This window comes from Thamnophis elegans, chromosome Z, assembly GCF_009769535.1.
Source record: "Thamnophis elegans isolate rThaEle1 chromosome Z, rThaEle1.pri, whole genome shotgun sequence".
NCBI classification, from domain to species: Eukaryota; Metazoa; Chordata; class Lepidosauria; order Squamata; family Colubridae; genus Thamnophis; species Thamnophis elegans.
The window spans coordinates 81,117,909-81,138,650 of NC_045558.1; the positions used below are offsets into that span (position 1 = coordinate 81,117,909).

Here is a 20,742-nt window from a genome sequence, read left to right on the forward strand (position 1 = left end):
TTGTTTCGCCGGATTTGGCATTGGTTATTAGTCGGGCCCCTAGGATGTTGTAACGTATTTTTGTAATATGCGTGCAGATCCAAGCAGTGCGGCTTTTTGCATTTGACTGATGGTGATTTTGTCAATTTTTAACTGTTTTAAATGTAATTCCAGTGCTTTTGGAATAGCACCCAGTGTGCCAATTACCACTGGAATTACCACTGCTGGTTTGTGCCATAGTCGTTGAATTTCGATTTTTAAGTCCTGGTATTTTGCTATTTTTTCATGTTCCTTCTCGGCGACCCTGCTATCACCTGGTATTGCGATGTCTATGATTGTGACCTTATTTTTCTCAACCAGTGTGATGCCTGGTGTATTATGTGCCAGTATTTTGTCTGTTTGTATACGGAAATCCCACAAGATCTTGACCATCTGATTTTCGGTGACTTTTTCAGGCTGATGTTCCCACCAGTTTGTTGCTGTTTTAATATTATAATTTTTGCAAAAATTCCAGTGGATCATTTGTGCTACTGAATTGTGCCGCAATTTATAATCAGTCTGCGCAATTTTTTTACAGCAGCTGAGTATGTGATCAACAGTTTCATCAGCTTCTTTGCAAAGTCTGCATTTGGCATCATCAGAGGATTTTTCGATTTTGGCCTTAATGGCATTTGTGCAGATAGCTTGTTCTTGCGCAGCCAGGATTAGTGACTCTGTTTCTTTCTTTCATGTACCTGTTGTTAACCATAACCAAGTTTGTTCACTGTCCACTTTATCTTTTATTTTTTCAGAAATTGGCCATGCAGTGCTTTGTTCTGCCAACTCTCCATTCTTGATTTTATCACATCTTTTCTGTATTCTTGTTTCGTCTGTTGGGCCTTCAGTAGATTTTTGTTCTTTACTTCGATTAATAGATGTTCTTGACTTTCTTTTAAATAATCAGCCAGTGCATGTTTTTCTTCTTCAACTGTTTGCTTCACTTGTAATAATCCTCTGCCACTTGATTTTTGGGGCAGATATAGTCTATCAGTATCACCACGTGGATGTAAACTGTAGTGCATTGTCATTAGTTTCCTGGTTTTTCGGTCCAAAAGGTCCAAATCAGCTTGTGTCCAGTTAACTATACCAGCTGTGTATCTTATAACTGGTATTGCCCAGGTATTTATGGCCTTGATTGTATTTCCACCATTCAATTTAGATTTCAAAATTTTCCTAACTCTGTTGGTGTACTCTCGCCTGACAATAGTTTTTACTTCTCCATGCTTGATGTTATCCAACTGCAGAATGCCTAAGTATTTGTAGGCTTCATTTTCTTTGCATTTAATTAATTGGCCATTGGGCATTTCAATTCCCTCACATGCAGTGATTTTGCCCCTTTTTATAGATACAGTGGCGCATTTTTCCATGCCAAACTGCATTGAAATATCGGTGCTGAATACTCGGACTGTGTTTGTCAATGATTGGATTTCTATTTCTGACTTTCCATAGAGTTTCAAATCATCCATATATAGTAAATGCGAAATTTTTTCAGCTTCTTTGGCTGTTTGGTAGCCTAATTTCATTTCTTTTAAGATTACTGATAGTGGGATCATTGCGATGATGAAGAGAAGAGGTGAAAGTGAATCACCCTGGAAAATTCCTCGCTTGATATTAACCATTCCGTAGATCTCATTCCCTACTGCCAACTCAGTTCTCCATTGTTTCATCGGCTTTTCAGTAAAGGATGTAATATTTTTGCTAATGCCAGTTGTTTCTAAGCATTTTATGATCCAACTATGTGGCTGTGAGTCAAATGCCTTTTTGTAATCAATCCAGACCAAATTCAAGTTCGTTTTTCTGTTCTTACAATTTTCTAATATCATTTTATTAATTAGAAGCTGATCTTTTGTGCCCCTGCTCCTTCTTTTGTTGCCTTTTTGCTCTACTGGCAAGATGTTGTTTGTTTCCAAATAATCCATCATGTTATCTGCAATAATGCCTGTGGGTAATTTGAAGGTTGTTGGCAAGCATGTTATTGGTCTGTAGTTTTCAGGTGTTGTTCCTTTAGTTGCATCTTTTCGAATCAAGTATGTTTTTCCAGTTGTCAACCATTCATCAGTTTGGCCCTTTTGTAAAATTTCATTCTGTTGCCTGGCCAATATTGCATGTAAACTGGTCAGATATTTGAGCCAGAAACCATGTAATTGGTCCTTTCCAGGTGATGTCCAATTCTTTACCTTTTTAACTCGATTTTTGACCATCTCAGTTGTTATTTCTAATACTTGCATTTGTTTGTTGCCAATGCTTTTCTCAAAGTCATGTATCCACTTTGCTTCCTTGTTGTGGTCCTTTGCATTTTCCCACAATTCTTTCCAGAATTCAACTGTGGCCTGCTTTTCTGGTTTTTCACTTTTGGTGTCACCATTCACATTAAGACTTCGATAAAAACGCCGTTGGTCTGATCGAAATTGCTGATTTTGTTTATATTGGATGATTCGTTCCTCATATTTTTCAATTTTTCTAGCTGTTGCTGTTATCTGCTGTTTTACAATCTCTACAGCTTCATTGATGTTTCTTGTATCCAATCTATATCTTCTGAATAGCGGATCTATGATTTTGTTGTTTTTAAGCCGTTGCTCATGCATGTTCTTTAAGTTACTAGCATCTGCCCTTGATTTTTTGATTTTTTGTTCTAAACGGATTTTCCACTTTGGCTTTGATGCTTTTTCTGTTGTGTGACTAGGTACTTTAATTTTAATGCCTAGTTCATTAGTGACTATTACAGCTGCGCTGTACATTAACTGGTTTGTTTCCAAGATGGATCCCGGTTCAATTGTTGAAAACACTGCATTAACCATTTTCATGATAGGGGCCAAAATTTTCTTAGGCACAGTTTTTAGTGATGGTAAACATTGCCTTTCCTCATTAAGCAGAAAATGCTCCATGATCTTATCCTTCAATTCTTTTTGTTTTTGAGTTAGTTCATCAGTTGGTTCAGTGATAACTGGTTCTAGTGGTGGTGATGTTATTTCCTCCCCGAGAGCTTCTTCTGGGAGTTCTACTATAATGTCTTTAGTTGTGTCTTGAATATCAGTTATTTCTGCTTGTGATATTGTTTTTTGGGTTTTGCAATTTGCCTGAATTTCCTCATGTTCAACTTCACTAAACACTTTATTCCGTATAATAAATCGCCTTTGATCTGCTAGTCGTTGTTCACTAACATTTGAATCTGGATATTGTTGTTTCCATAATTCATACATTCACTTTAAGTAGCCTCTTTTTTCTGGCTCTGAGTTGTAGTAACAGGCCATTATGGCACGGTTTTCATCTGCACTATATTTTTGTCGTTTTGTTGGCTGGTCTACTTGTAGCCCACTTGTCGACAGATGTCCAGGGACCCCAACATCCACCGCGGCCCTTGTTAACCCGCGCGACAACCGATGCGGTATGGAATTCTTATTTGTTTTTTTCACCATATTGTATGGGTTGGCAGGTTTTTTTTACGGGACCAGATGCCAACCTGACCCCAACCCTCCTCCTTTCTCATCCGGGCTTGGGACCGGCAACGGCGGAGTTGTTATTGTTGTTGTTGTTATTGTTGTTGTTGTTGTTGTTGTTATTATTATTATTATTATTATTATTATTATTATTATTAAGTCCTGTATTCTACCAACTAGATGGAGGTATTAAACTGTAGCTTGGGAAATAAATTGTACTAAATTCGCTTGGTTTACATATATACTTATAATCTATCCTGAATTAATATAGATTATATAATTTTTAATTTCAAAAATCCAATTTGTTTTTCTGCTGTTAATATATGGAAGTCATAAGTGTTTGCTAATTAATTAATGACTTATTAATACTATGAACTTTTATTATATATCATTTTACCTTTCACCAACCGCCCTATTACAATTTAGGAACAATAAATGTTTTAGATTTTCTAAACAAATGTTCTAAAAGCTTGTCTCAAATGTAAAAGGCTTGAAAAATAAGGGCACTTTACAGAATATATATATATTTTAGGAACAATTTAAAATAAAATAATTTAGTTGCACCTGAACATAAATTCAGTTCCACCTGAATACTTACATTTTAGGTGCTTCATTATATAACAAAATATAACTGGACCTATATAACTATTTCCCTTTGTTCACAGTGTATCTCATGTACTCTGGGTTTGGAAGACTACTCGGTATCATACATCAAACCTAATACTTCCAGGCAGAGGATGGTTTCAGTTGAAATACCAACCTAGAAATGAAATGAAAAAATATTTTGTTTTGTTTTGTTTCATTTCTGTTTTTGAAACCAAAAATTTATCTCATTCTTTTTTCTAAGTATTTAAGTTCCTAAGCCCAAAAGTGCACATTTTTTGCACAATTTAATTAGAGTTTTATTTCCTGTGCTCACTTTTTGCAAACAAAGTTCCTACTTTCTTTGAAATTAGTCGGTTTTGTGCATACTTTTTTCTAGTGCACCCTACGTTTAGGTGCGTATTTTGCTTCATTTCTTTAAAACATTGATCTTTGTGCATATGTGTGTTAGTTTGAGGAGATAAAAATTGGTAAACTCATATAAAAATGAGATGGAATTAATTGAGATTGAGATTTGTTTTATTTATAAGCCGCCCTATTCCGGGAGGGACTCATGGCGGCGAACAACTCAAAGGGGGAAAGGGAACACAGAGTACAATACAAGTAGTTAAAATAGCCAAGAATCACACAGCCACACAGGTCGAGAGGGGAAGGGAACTCATCAACCTCAGGCCTGCCGGCACAGCCAGGTTTTGACGGCTTTTCGGAAGGCCTGGAGAGAGGTGAGGGTCTGAATCTCTGCGGGGAGTTCGTTCCAAAGGGTCGGAGCTGCCACAGAGAGGCCCTCCCCCAGGTGGTAACCAGATGGCATTGGCTGGTAGATGGAACCCGGAGGAGGCCGACCCTGTGTGATCTAATGGGTCTTTGGGAGGTAATTGGCAGTAGGCGGTTTCTCAAGTACCCAGGTCCAATACCATGAAGGGCTTTATAAGTTACGACTAGCACTTTGAAGCGTATCCGGAGACCGATCGGTAGCCAGTGCAGCTCGCGGAGGATAGGTGTAACGTGGGTGTACCGAGGTGCACCCACAATCGCTTGCGCGGCTGCATTCTGAACGAGTTGAAGTCTCCGAATACTCTTCAAGGGCTGCCCCAGTGGAGACCTTAGTTGCTACTTGGAACTTGGTAGCATCTGAGGCCACTCCTCCTGCATTCTTATCAAAAGCTCACAATTTGTATATGTCTTATTTTGACCAGTGTCTGGTTCTTTACTGACTTCTGTTAATGAGAAGAAGAAGATGATGATGATGTAGAGTTTTTCTACTCCTTGTATGAATGCAACAGTCTTGGGGCCAAGAAAAATAAGGCCATGTGTATCTGTGAAGTCACCACAGCTAATAGTAGTAATAGGAAATTTTCCTACTGTATAAAATCCTGTCAAAAAGTTACTGGTGTGCTGTTGATCAGCAGTTTGGCAGGTTTGGAGCAAAAGAGGGTAATTAAGTGAGTGAGAGAATAATGCCTAAAATATATTGTACAGAATTCTTTGTGGAAGACAAAGTGTTGAGGTCCAAAACAAGAAAAACTAACCAATTAAAAGTACAAGAGTATTATCTTGTAACCATTATCCTTGAATGTTTTGAACCTGATAACTGTATGTTTGTTAATTTCCATATGTGTTTTGTATATTTTAAATAAATGGAAAGTGGCCATTCTACAAGGCAACTGCTATAACAACAAAAATGGCACATAGATGAAACAAGTTACAGGGATTTAACAAAATAAGGTTGGTTTCTTGTTCTTCATTTGAGGATCTCTTCCTGTTTCATTATCATTTACTGTTTTTCTTGTTAAGACTTAAAGCCGTCTTTTCTGCTGTCATGGATTATTCCTTCCCCCAACAATACTTTGCTGCATTGATGTTTAAGCCCGTAAGAAACGTTTTCATTCTGCAGGTGCTCAAAAAGTCAGGGGGGGTGGAATTGGCAACTGTAGGTGGGGATTTCCTGTGAAACATTCACCAAGAGGAAGAGAGAGAGGGCAATAGAGTACTCAGTGAGATGGGACTTCAGACTCTTTTAATTCACTGTATTTCTCTAATTCTGATTAAGGAAATACTGGAAATTAACAAGGCTCAAAATACTTGCTACGTAGTCTCTTAAGTTTAGTTCTGCCATGCATGCACACTCATGTGCTGCACATTTTTAAAAGTAAACATTACGATGGATGAAAAAAAATCAAGCAAGTAAAATTTGGTCTTGATCTAATTTCCTCCCCCAGGTTCATTATTACTCTTTCTTGCTGTTCTATTTCATATCAGTATATTCTCTGTAGCCTCCTTCTATCAGAAGTATATTTTCTTCAAATTATATATCAACCAAAAGTGAATCTTAACTATCTTAAAGGATTGTGCAAATTAAATCAGTAGCTTTGGGTATCAACTATAAAAATATATGAAAATATTTTAATGAAGTATATTTCAGGGATATATTATCCCTGGTTTCAAAGTGAAGGTCAATTATATCTAATCAGTCAGAATAGAGCTGGAAGGTACCTTGGAGGTCTTCTAGTCCAAACCTCTGCACAAGCAGGGGGACCCTATACCATTTCAAACAGGTGGCTGTCTAGTCTTTTGTTAAAAACCTCCAGTGATGCACCTACAACTTCTGAAGGCAAGTTGTTCTACTGGTTAATTATTCTCACTGTTCAGAAGTTTCTCTTTAATTCTAGATTCTCTGTGATTAGTTTCCATCTATTGCCTTCTGGTGCTTTGGAAAATAAATTGAGCCCCGCCTCTTTTTGGCACCACATCAAATACTGAAATACTGCTATCTATTCACATCTAGTTCTCCTTTTCTCTAGGCTAGTCATACCCAATTCCTGCAACCGTTCTTCATATGTTTTTGTTTCCAGACCTTTAATCATCTTAGTTGCTCTTCTTTGCACTTTTCCCAAAGTCTCAACATCTTTTTGTAGTGTTGTGACCAAAACTGGATGCAGTATTCCAGCTGTGGCCTTATTAAGGCTTTATAAAGTGGTACTAATACTTCACATGATTTTGATCCTATGCTTCTGTTTATACAATCAAGGATTATATTAGTTTTTCAGCTGCTGCTGAACCCTGCTTGCTCAGTTTAAGTCAGGGTTGTCCAAACTTGGGAATTTTAAGACTTGTGGACTTGAACTCCCAGAATTCCCCATCCAGTTGAAATCCACAAGTCTTAAAGTTCCCAAGTTTGGGCAACCCTGGTTTAAGTGATCAACCCACCAGGATTCCAAGGTTCCTGTCACAATTACTATTTTTGAGACAGGTTTCACCTAATCTGTACTTGTACCTTTGGTTTTTCCTTTCTAGGTGTAAAACCTTGCTTATCTCCACATTAAATTTCATGTTGTTGGATAGAGTCCATTGTCTGTCAACATCTTGTCTTCTGGGGTTTGGCTATTCCTGCCAGCTTAGTGTAATCATTAAATTTGATGAGTTCCCCATCTATTCCCTCATCTAAATCATTTATGAAGATATTGAAGAGTACTGTGCCTAGGATGGAATCTTGTGGTACCCCACTGCTTATTTCCCTCCATATAAATGTAGTACCAGTAAGGGCTATGCCTTCAATACAGTTTGTCAGCCAGTTACAAATCTACCTAGTAGTGATGCTGTCTATCCCACATTTTTCTAGTTTACCAAGAAGTAGGTTATGGTTTATTTTGTCAAATACCTTGCTGAATTCTAAGTATATTATGTCCACAGCTTTTTGCTGGTCTACTAATTTAGACACTTTGTAAAAGAATGAAATAAGAATGGTTTGGCATGATCTGTTTTTAACAAACCCATGATGGCTTTTAGGTATAACTTTAGTTGTTTCTAGATATTCGCAGATCTGTTTTTTTATTATTTTTTTCCAGTATCTCCCCAGTATTGATGTTAGGCTGATTGGTCTGTAGTTTCCAGGGTCTATTTACAACCCCCCCTTTTTTTTGAAGAGTGGAATCATATTAGCTCTTTTGCAGTCCTCTGGTAGAACATCCTCTGGTGCTCAGGGATTTTTGAAAGATATGGTACAAAGGTTCTGAGTTGACCTGCCAGCTCCTTCAGAACTCTGGGATGTAATCTGTCGGGTCCCAGTGATTTATATTCATCAAAATAAGACAGCTGTTTTCTTACCATTTTCTTGCAAATTTTAATTTTTATTTCTAGTCTGTTTTTTACAGTTAGGTTTTTGGTAGGTTGGGTTATAGTCTCTTTTTGCATGAAGTGATGCAAAGAATGAATTAAGCCATTCTACTTTCTCTCTACCACCTATTACTTCCTTGCCATCTTCTCTCTTTAGTGCACCGACTGTTTACTTGACTTTTTTCTTGTTATTTATATTTTGAAAGAAACTTTTTATTATCTTTAACTTTTGTTGCAAGTCTGTTCATTCTGACTCTTTTTGGGGGAATCAAAATAAATTATTTATAAACTTTTGGGATCATGCCCTATTGTAATAATTGACAAAAGCAGTAAGTGTTTGAATAAATTCTGTAACATGATGCTTTCCAATTACTTATTGCTCTTCCTATGTTTGAACCAGAATTGATGATTTCTATTTCTTGATGAAAAATAAAATATAAATAATATTTCATAAAAATATCTTTTTATAAGAAACATTTTACTCAATTTTTGAATATCTCTGTTAAAAACTTCAATAGTCATAATCCTTGTTTTCCAGATTTCTTTACCATGGATCTTTGCAGATCATGCTAAAAGCAAGTGGTATCAATTTACAGTTTATTCTTAACAGATATGCATAGAAAAAGATGGGGTGTGATTCCTCTTTTACCAGTACAGCAGTCTCAAAAAACAAAGCCAAGCCTGAAATCTTTTATTATGCAATAAAACACAGAGAGACTGAACATATGCTTTAAAATTAATAGTAAAAATGGTAACATGCTAATAGTGGTTGGTAGTTAGTTAACAAATTACAATAAACCTGTATTGATCAAATGCTAGATGCTATAGCTAACTTAGCTAAGTTAGATGTCAAGAGAGATAAGCTTTCAATGAGTAAAACTAGCACTGTTGACTTCTCGAAGAGGTGCAGGTGTCATACCAAAAACAATGAAACACATGGCATAATCATGGAAATACAAACTGCTGAAATCAAACAGTTCATGACACCTGCTAATTGTAGACAGGCCTTATATGCAATATGATTCTTTAGTTGGATATGCTATAAACATTTTTATTAGAAAGTATTCTTTAGGTAAGAATATTGCATTGATATTGCAATATATGTTGCAATATAATGTATGTTTTGATGCGCAATGTATTTTATAATATAAAAACTGGATGCTCCATGAGGTCCCAAATGGTGTTCTTATTGGTTTTTTAACTTTATACAGTAGGGTATTAGAGAATTACTTCTTACAACTGAGCTAATGGGAGAAAAAGGACAGTTTTTGCTAAAAGAAGAAATTATGCTATTCCCTAAACTTTGAAGTACTGTGATCTTTCTTCTGAGGATTAATAATGTTTTGAAGAATGAAGCTAAGAAGATTTCTGGGGTTAAGGGTTTCATTTGTGTCATTCCTACATAATAATTTTTCCAAAAATAGAAAAATTGTGCATATGATTCTAGATATATTATTAAGTACAAGGTTTATTGTAAAGTAATTGTAAATATGACAAGTTGCTGAATAATCTCTGGTGGTTGTTGATTTTTTTTTAAAAATGAACCATGTAAATAATGTTTTTCCCTCTCTCAGGGAAACATATATCAATTATATGGTATCAGTGTGTTGAAAGAATGAGATAGTAACAGGAAGTCAAACAGAGTGTCATTTTTAATCATTTGTTGATTAAATGATTAAAAGGAGGAGAAAGAAAGTATGGATCTTAAATCAGATGAAAATTGGGAAATGTGAATTGTTCATAAGTCATTTTAAGCAGGAACAATTGGTCAGTCTGAAATTCTTTACTTTGAAAATATCCAGATATTCTTCACTTATCCTGGGCTTCAGAGATTTGGAGATTGCATTGAATATAGATATAAGTGTAGTATATTAGGAAGCTAAGTGCTACATTGCTGCGACATATATATTTGCAGTTATACAAATAATACCTACTTTTTAAATCATTTCAAAAGATCTGGCATTTGCTGCTGCTATATCAAATACAGATAGTAATATAGAAATTTTTTTCTTGCATTCTTTTTTTGTCATTTTTCAGATGACAAACAGCCATTAACAACAAAATAGCTTTAATTGTAACAAAAAGTTCCATGTTAACTCTGCTTTTGCATGCTATAAAGATCAGACCAGTTTACAAATAAAATTCTTTGCAATGTGTAATGATATTCATATGTTCCCAATCTTAAACATTTATTAAGGGTAAGCTAATTTTTCCAATATTACTGGATATATTGCAAGGTATAATGGAATTTCACGTTTCATGAGTCTTCTTCTGTTCTCTGAGCTACAGTGCTCTATCCACAAGACTTGATGGAATTGCATTATCTATTAGAACGATTATATTTGAATAGCCATATATATATACACTAGTCAGTATAATTTGAAAATATGGAAATAGAATGCATTTCCTATTTTTTAGAAATCCCCTCCCAAATTAAGACTCTTTCAGCTACATAAAAGAATAGCTTATTCCCTGCAATATATTCATATTGAGAGCGTATGATTAGGTTTGTTCAGCGTGGGTATATTGGCCTCTTTAGCTTATAGATGATATTCTGTGGTTTGACTGATCTATAAAGAGACTAATTTTTTAATGAATCTGGAATTAACTTTTTATCATTTGCTTTGAGAGAGATGTAGGAATGACCACTTTTCAGATTTTTTCACTTGCTAGGAATGTGGCTAGGACTCCCTACTAACAATATATTTGATAGTGCCATTTTATAACTATTTTTTAATCTATTCCAATTTTTGTACTGTATTAAGTCAATATAATTTTCATACTATAATGTTTTACTTTTTTCTATATCCCTTTATCACAAGTACAAATATAAGCCATCACTTTTGGCTTAATTACAGCTATCAGGAAATAATTATTCCAAGCTTGTGCCCATTTAATCAATTCCTCTTCTCCCTTTAACTTTTTCCTTTAGCTCTCCAAACACCCTTGGATACACTGGCAAGGTTCATTGGTCAGCCACCCAACCAGTAAATTCTAATCTTCCACCAACATTGCCATCAATAATTTCACGAATGTATGGGTAAGTGTAAGGCACATTACTTAATTTGCTCATATGAGTTATAAAGAAAATCCTAATTATGATTATTTCATTAAAGAACAATTAAATATTACGATGGTATTTCTGTGGTTTAGTAAAAAAAGGGGTGGGGGAGCCAAATCTCATAACAGTCATAAATGAATATTCAAAAGCAGTTTGCTCCAGAATTCCTGCATGTCATTTAAAATTTGGAGCAGAATACTGACCACTAAAGAACATATGACATGCTACAATGTTGTATATACAGTATCTTTATCTCTCTTCTAAACAACTTCTGGGATTAGAGAAAATTGCATCAGTTATTTTTTCCTTAGCTTTTTTTTGCCCAATAACAACCATGTTATTTTTACATTTCACTAAGAAAGGCACCAAGCACAAAGGCACTAAGGTGGCTCAGTGGCTAAGACACTGACCTTGTCAATCAGAAAGGTCGGCAGTTCGGCGGTTCACATCCCTAGTGCCACATAATGGAGTGAGCTCCCGTTACTTGTCCCAGCTTCTGCCAATCTAGCAGTTCAAAAGCATGTAAAAATGCAAGTAGAAAAATAGGAACCACCTTTGGTGGGAAGGTAACAGTGTTCTATGTGCCTTAGTGTTTAATCATGCCAGCCACATGACCACGGAGATGTCTTTGGACAGCGCTGGCTCTTCGGCTTTGAAATGGGAGTTGGAAACAACTAGCACATATGTGCGAGTGGAACCTTTACCTTTACCTAAGAAAGGCACCAGAAATCCTAATCTGTCCATAGATTTCTATAGGTCAGTGCAGAATTTCTCTTTGATCAGAGTTTAAATATTTTGGAGTTTGAACAGAAACTATCATATATTAAGCACAGATATGCTAAGATCAAAGATTGCATTCACATTTTTTCCAGTTATCTTATTTTTCTTAAGTCTATCTAGATTTTCTAGTTCCCAGAGAAATTATATGGAAATTTTAAATGAAACTACATCTTACAATGTTTTTATTCACCATGGTAAACAAATTGAAGATTTTCCAGGAAACACTACATTTTTTGTCATAGATTTATTGAATTGTTTAAAAGAAAAAAAGAACAGTTACGTTTGGGGATAACATTGGTTTTAACAATGGTATTATTGGACTTAAATCAGTCTCAAATTAGACATAAACTCCTTTTCTCAAAAAGCAATATTCTTTGTATGAACACTGTTTTCTTGTAAGAGTATTATGATATAGAAAATATAGGATTGCTGGAAAGATATATTTTTAGATTAAGCAAATGTATATTAGCAGATAATATCCCACATTTGTGTATATATGATATTTTGTGGACAGTGTTATATACTACATATCTCTTTGTTTCTTATCTTTCCCAACAGACCATATTCACTGAATATAATTAGTATATTATATTATCATTTATATACATACCATAGTAGTGAGATACTAGTGCAGTTATGTCCTGTGTAGTATGCGTAATGCTTTTAAACAATAATAGTTTTAAATCTAAAACAGAATTCTGAAATCGTAGTAGTTTTGATGTGCAGTTTTATTATGATACTGCAATAAATCTATTTTCTCCTGACATGAGTGAGGATGATTGAGCTTGAAATTCACATTCACATGAAAAATATTTTTTGTTATTGCAGATACTTAGCTGAACATGAACAGCCAAAAGAATTTCCCCATTGGGGACCCTTATCACAGGTCGTTACAACCACTGAACCACAGAATTCTTTCAATAAGAAGGAAAAAGTGCAACTTAAAATTTGCAAAAACATTAGTCCCAGGAAATAAAAATTGTAACATGCATTTGTTTTTAAAAATCAATACTTTTCCAGTGTTTGCCTTTATGACATAGAAAAATCATGTTCCATATAATAATGCACTCAAGTACATAGCATATTTTAATAAAATATACATTTTTACATATAGTTTTATGAAAATCCCATAATTCATTAAAATGTATTGATTTCCCAATTATATTAATTATTTATTTAATCTTAGTCAAAGAAAACTGCCTTATAAACTAGTGTTCATTTATTTTTTAGCATATGACATATATAACCAGGGAAGTCTACATTGCTTTTTACGATAGAGTACGTGTTTCCCCAAAAATAAGACTTGGTCTTATTTTCTTTTGGGCTTGAAAATAAGCACTCAGGCTTATTTTCAGGGAGGTCTCATTTTTTTTAAGTACAGGAGGCAACGAGCGCAGGGGCCAATGGGCTACTGCTGGCCCCACCCTCTCCGTTCCACTGTCTTTTTGTCTGCAGCTGCAACAAGCCAAGCTCTCGGCATGCCCTGGCCTCCACCCGCCCTGCCTGCTGGCCCAGAGCTAGGGGCAAATTACAGGAGCGTATTCTGCCACACAAAGTTTTCATCCATTGCTTCTTGTCTTGCTTTTGGTGCTTTGGAAAATGGGTTGACTCCCTCTTCTTTGTGGCAGCACCTCAGATATTGGAACACTGCAATCATGTTGCCACTAGTCTTTCTTTTCACTGGACTAGATATACCAAATTCTTGCAACCATTATATATATTTATCCTCCATCTCCCTAATCATCTTTATTTTTCTCCATACTCTTTCCAGAGTCTCAATCTCTTTTTTACATTGGGTTGACAAAAATTGGATGCAATATTCCAAATTATGGTCTTACCAAGACATTGTAAAGCACTTCACATAATCTTAATTCTATCTGTTAAGCCAGCAATGCTTTTTGGCACTGCTGGCTCATATTTAAATAATTGTCCACTAGGACTCCAAGATTCCTCTCGCAAGTTACTGCTATTAAGCCAGGTTCCACCTATTCTATACCTGTACCTTGCCTAAGTATAAAACCTTATTTTTCTCACCACTGAATTTCATTTTATTAGATAGCACCCATTATTTAACTCTGTAATGATCCTTCTGAATCTCAAGCCTATCTTCTGTGGTGTTAGCTATTTCTCCCAGTTTGGTGTCATTTGTAAATTTGATGAGTTTCCCTTCTATTCCCTCATCTAAATTGTTCCTAAATCTCTTCCCTCATCGAAATCATTTATGAAGAGGATTAGGCCTAAAACAGAAACTTGGAATACCCCACTGCTTCTTCCTTCCATTTAGCGTAGTTCCATTAAGGACTACACATTGAGTGTGGTTTGTCAACCAATGTCTATCCCACATTTTTACATCTTATCAAGAAGTAGGTTGTGGTTTACTTTGTCAAATACGTTTCTGAAATCCAAGTATACAATGTAACTTGGCAGGTTAGATCTAGCCATTATGGTGACAGTTGTAAATTTTTTGGTGAAAACAAAAATCAGTTGATCTGGGACATCTTTACAATTATGTTGCATTGCTGAGAAAGGCAATTGAGAAAGGATGGTAGCCCACATCCCAGACATATTTGAATGATACTGGTTTTTTTTTGGATCTATTTCAGTTGGTCTTTCAGGATATGTTGATTTCAATTTCAGTTGGTCTTTTAGAATATGTTGCTCAAATTTCTTTTTTATCAACTTGTTGCATGACATGTGGTTCCATCTATTAGAAAGGTAAAGTGCAGCTTTCACCAATTTCCTCAGTAGCTTTTGATATTATGAACCACAACAGGGTTTTGAACTGTCTGGTAACATTAGGCCTATGGGGCCTTGTTTCTCAATAAATATGGCACTTTCTGTTGGGTATGTCCAGAAGATGGTGCTGTGAGATTAATGTTTAACATATTGGCATCGCTGACCTATGTTCATCTTTTCCCCATGCTGTTTAACACCTATGTAAAATTACTGAGGAAAGTCATTCAAATAATATCCCATTTTGGAGTGGGATATTATCAATTTGCTAATAAAACCTGGCTGCCAAAAAAACCAATAGCATCAAGATCACAAGAAGTGATAGTATCACTTTATACTGTTTTAATGAGATTACACTTGTAATATTGTGTCTTGTTCTGGTTACTATGGTAGAAAAAAATGATTTTGAGACCCTAGAACAGTGATGGCTAACCTTTTTGTCTGGGTGAGCCAAAAGCGAGGGGAGCGTGGGGGGTTATGTGCATATGTGCCCACACCCATAATGCAATGCCCTCCGCCATGCATGCGCTCACAAGCCCCCTTGCGTGAATGTGCATACAACCCCCATGCATGCGCTCATGCCTCACTGAAGTCTCAGAACTTCTGGGAGATGTGTTAGGCTGTTTTGTGCCCTCCACAGGCTTTAGAAAAGCCTCCTGAAGTCTCCAGAGGGAGAAAAACGGTCAAACGGGCAACCCGGATGTTCATTCCCGAACTTCTGGTTGGCCCCGTTGGGCCATTTTTTTTTTTGTCTTACCCAGGCTTCAGGGAAGCCTCCTAAGCCTGGGCAGGGTGAAAAATGGTCCAATATGCAAACCGGAAGTTTGGGAACGGACTTCCAGGTTGCCCGTTGGGCTGTTTTTCTCCTTCCATGGCGAAAAACGCCCAAAAATCAGGGCCAAAATTCAGTTTGTCAGCAAGCGCATGCACACTGGAGCTGACAAAGCAATGCCTCACACTTCCTCAAAATGGCTCCATGTGTCATCAAGGCCCTAGAAGTTGTGTAGTGCATAGAACAGCAATAAAGATGATAAAGGGGTCTGGAGGCTAAACCGTATATATATCTAACCTATCAAACAGAACAGCGGTGACATGATAGCTTCCTTTTAACATTTGAGGGGCTTTCACAAAGAAGAGTGGTAAACTGTTTCTTCAAAGTACTTGAGGGCAGGACAAGAATTGATAAGTGGAAACTAAAGAGAGATCCAATCTAGAACTAAGAAGAAATTTCCTGACAATGAGCACAATTAATCAAGAGAAGAGTTTGCCTCCCAAAGTTGTAGGTGCTCCAAGGTTTTCAAGAGTAGACTGGACAACCATTTTACTGTGGTGGTGTACAATCTCCTGCTATTGAGCAGGAGTTTGAACTAGAAGATCTCCAAGGTCCCTTCCAGTCCTATGATTCAATTGTATGATTCACTGCTCCTTACTATCCAATTCCAAGGAAGTAATTGGTACTTTTGAATGTTGCCTAAATTCAGTAATGAAAGAAGTAACATAGTATAAACTGTCAATGGAAATGTTTTACCATTGCCTTTTTCCTAGGGCTGAGAGGGAGGGTGTAGCCCATCAGGTGGCCTTGTACCTAAAATGGGACTAAAGCTCACAGTATGCCAGCTATAGTAGAATTACAGATAATCCTCAATTTATAACAGTTCATTTAGTGACTGTTAGAAATTATAATGAACTCTGAGCATTGAAAAAACTGACTTATTACCATTTTTCACACTTATGACTATTGTAGCATTTCCATAGTCACATGATCAAATTTAGACACTTGGCAACTGACTCATATTTATGATGGTAGAAGTGTCCAAGGGTCATGCAACTTCCTCACAAGCAAAGTTAATGGGAAAGCCAGATTCACTTAACAACTGTGTTACTAACTTAACAAATGCAGTGATTCACTTAACAACTGTAGTAAGAAATGTCATAAAATGTAGCAAAATTCATTTAACTGCCTTACTTAGCAACATAAATTTTGAGTTCAATTGTGGTCATAAGTTGCGGACTCCTGTATTTTATACTTTTTTACAACTTAGTGATAAATAGGCTACATCTTTTTTCTGTTCCTATTGGCTCAAGGTGGCCAATGAAATCCACCATTTTCAAGCATACTATCTGCGAATTTGTCTTTTTAATCCTAATGCTTCTCATCTGCTACCCAGTAAAGGTCACACAAATATTAATGAAATTCTGAAGCAAGAGGACCAAAAAGCTTAGCTTTCAACATAACTAGTGCTCATGAAAATTGCAAAAAACCAGTGGCCTGTATCTTTTCAGAGAATGATTTCATAATGAATATACCAAGTGAAAGGAAAATGTCTCATGGATAAACAATACACAGAAAACAAATGGATGACTAAAATGAGGTAGGGTAAAAAGGAGACGGTATTCCTCGTTCTTGTGTTATAAAATGAATTGGAAGAAAATAATATGTTTAAAGGGAACAGAAACACATACATGTAGGTTTAAGTCTATTTTTTTTAATCTGGATAGTTCTTTTTCCAAAACAGAATTTAATGGTTCTTTTTTCCAGAAATAAAATGATCAGAAGCAGGTCTAAAGAGGTAAGGAGATGGAGTATCCATCTTACAATAAGTTCAGAGTAATTGAAGTACCAACTTCTAGAAGAAATAGATTCAGCTTGGTGGACAGGGATGGAGAATATTCCTGTGGCTTACAGCTTTATAGTCACAGATGTGAAGAGTGGCTTCTCTAACAAGGGATATACTCAATTTAGAGGAAGAAGAGAGGGCTCAACTAGCACCACCAGTATCAGCAATGTAAAAGGAAGAAGGTGGGGGGATTCACATTTGAAACCTAATTTAGCTTTTATCCTGATGGAGAAAAAGTCCAACCTTCTTGTCATTACAGGCTCTCTAAGGCTGGTCTTGTCCAAGCCCTCTGGTCAGTAATGTATTTTATGCCACAAAGCAAAAACTCTAAAACCACTAGCATTGTCTCCCCTCTATCTATCTGACTTGTAACTCCAGTGGCTTCTCCAGTAGTACTTATGAACCACTAGCTCAATGGCTAGTGCAGTACTGCAGGCTACTTCTGCTGATTGTCGGCTGCCTGCAATTTGCAGTTCAAATCTCACGTTTGGCTTAGCCTTCCATCCTTCCGAGGTGGGTAAAATGAGGACCCATATTGTTGGGGGCAATATGCTGACTCTGTAAGCTGCTTGGAGAGGAATGTAAAACACACTAAAGCAGTCTTAAGTGCTAGTGCGAATGCTACTCATCTTTCTGGAATCCCACCTTCACCATGTAGTCTCCCAATTTGATATTGATTATCTGCATTCTGGGCAATGGTACTGTAGTCTAAACTGATCATCCCATGCCCTGCAGGCACTCATGAATTGCAGAGAGTTAATGACAATACAAACTTAGAGAAGTTGGTGAAAACCTTGGTGCCTTGTGTACTTTCTTGCCCTGCCATCACTATTTGAGTGAAAAGAGTTACTTCTCTATTAACTAGAATTCTGTTCAAATGAATACTCTTTTGTAGTCAGAGAACAAAAGGCATTATGTTTTTCCTCTTTCTTGGAAGCAATATACAACCTATATAATTTATTCCTATAATGTTAAATTCTAGTCAACTCAACCCAAGACCAATCAAAATAGATTTTACTTTGGGGTTTATTTTTAAAGAGAATTACATATTTTTAGCATACTTATTAAAAGTTATGTCAATTTAATTTGTTATTTGACTACTCTGATAGCCAAACTATCATGTTATGTAAAGTAGCCATCTATCTACTTCTTTCCTTTCCTAAACATTTTCATCCAGCTACATTTTCTTATTCACAATAGTTCCCTTTTCTTGATAGATTTTGTGATAATGAAGGTGAACAGTAACTGGTGAACAGTAGATTAAAATACTATATTTCAACTATTTGTACTGAATGGTTACCTCAGTTCATTAACTTGCTTTAGATTTTGCTAAGAATTAAAGATCTAAGGCTACTAAAAAAATATTTGAAATAAACCTGTGCCACTTCTGACAAAATTCTTTTGGCATTTTGAAGCCACTTTTCATCTCCCTCATACTCCTTCTGGGAACCTTAGAGGATACTTCTGTCATAGACGGGTGCAAGCAACAGAACTCTCAAGGATCTTGGATTATATTTCATTTGGATATTCTTTCACATCTTTGATTACAGTATTCACTCTTTTATGTAATTTTTCTACAATGGGCTTTATGCTCACATAGCTTCTTTTGATTCTTACATTGTCTTTGATAATGTTCTTTTTCCAAAACAGAATTGAATAGTTAATTCAATAGATAATAGATAATTTTGGGCATATAGATAATTTTGGGCATATATACACTTACTTTTAAGCAATTTCTATCCTGTGCTCCAGGGGTGGGTTCCGGCAGTCTCTACTGCTGGTTTGCTCATGGATGTGTGCTGTGCGTGCATGCGCAGAGCAATAAAAATCGTTCTGCACATGCACAGAAGCAAAAATCAAGATGGCAGTACCTACATCGGTGGCGGGAGAACCAGTTTGGGGGCATGGCAGGCCTAGGTCACTTCCAGTTCCAGCGACCCCAACTGCCAAACTACTACCAGTTCAGCCAAACTTGGCCAAACCGGTAGGAATCCACCACTGGTGTGTATGCTGGTTTGCCAGAGTTTAAGATTTTTTACTTTTAGCTTCCATAATTCTCCTGTCAGCATACTGGCTAAAAAATTCTGGGAGTTGTAATCCACAATTTTAAAATTTCTGAGATTGAGAAACACTGCTGTAAATCAGTTTAAGAAATATTTTTCACACTGACACACTTCAGGAAGAGTTATTGAGTATTCATTTCAAACAGGCTACCAAGACCTCTTATTGGACAATTCTTTTGCTCTGCTCTCTCACCTTTCTATTCTAGGAAATCAATTATCACTACCCACCCTTCATGTGTGTGGTCTTCCAGACATATAGTCAAATATACATCAAAGCATCAAAATATAGTATATACAGGTGTGCATGAACACCAAGCAAATCTTTTTTTTAAAAACACCTCTGATCCCTGTTTAATCCCTATGGGAGTTTGCAACATTGAAGAGCAGCAAATTGTTCTTTCCCTCATTGTCAACCAGCTGTCCTCAGAGATGCCTCATCATTTGAAAATCAGATTTCCAAATAACATTTATTAACTTCAATAAAGGTTGTTTCCAAATCTTGGTGGATTGGGAGAAAAGAGAAGTTTTGGAAGAATTTTGCAAACACATGGGAAACTCCAGTGAGCTATGCTTGTCTCTAGAACAGTGTTTCCTAACCTCAGCAATTTTAAGAGGTATGGGCTTTAATTTCCAGAATTGAATTCCCCTGGGGAATTCTGATTGTTGAAGCCCACACATCATTAAGTTGTTGAGGTTGGGAAATATTATGTAGAGATTCTTGTTTACCATGCCTAGTTTATTACTGTGAAAATGAAAAATAACAGAACAGAATAACAGAAATGGAAGGGACCTTGAAGGTCTTCTAGTCCAACCCTCCCTGCTCTAGCAGGAAACCCTATAACATTTCAGACAAATGGTTATCCAATCTCTTCTTACAAACCTCCAGTGATGGAGCACTCATAGCTCCTGGAGGCAAGCCTTTCCTCTGATTGTTTTCACTGTCAGGAAATTTCTTCTTAGTTCTAGGCTGGATCTCTACTTGATAAATTTCCTTACTTCTTGTACTGCTTTTTTCTTTCTAACCAACCCGGTCAAGGGATACCTCAAAATAACAAGTGATTGAAATCATGCTGAACTTATACCATCTCCCATATTTTAAAAACACATTGTTCTTGTGTCTAAACAAGTTGTCATTTGTCAAATGGAGTTGTTCCTTTCTATCACATGTTAAAAGTGTGAATAAAATGACTTAGAGAGACACAACTCTCAGTTTTGTCCATCTGTGACAAGTGATAGATTTCTAGAGGTGTTTACCTGATTCTGACAAAGCAATGCCTGGGGAGATAGAACATTTTTATTATGACATCTACTAAATT

At 36.3% G+C, this 20,742-nt stretch overlaps 1 protein-coding gene across 1 annotated transcript in view; it reads left to right on the forward strand.

The window, feature by feature from the left end:
- SPATA48 (spermatogenesis associated 48) overlaps window positions 1–12,988 on the forward strand; it is a 32,241-nt gene extending 19,253 nt beyond the window's left edge. Inside the window, exons 8-9 of the mRNA XM_032235890.1 lie at window positions 11,104–11,211; window positions 12,841–12,988. Coding sequence (XP_032091781.1) covers window positions 11,104–11,211; window positions 12,841–12,988 — 256 coding nt within the window. The remainder of the gene's footprint in view (window positions 1–11,103; window positions 11,212–12,840) is intronic.
- Window positions 12,989–20,742: the final 7,754 nt, after the last annotated feature.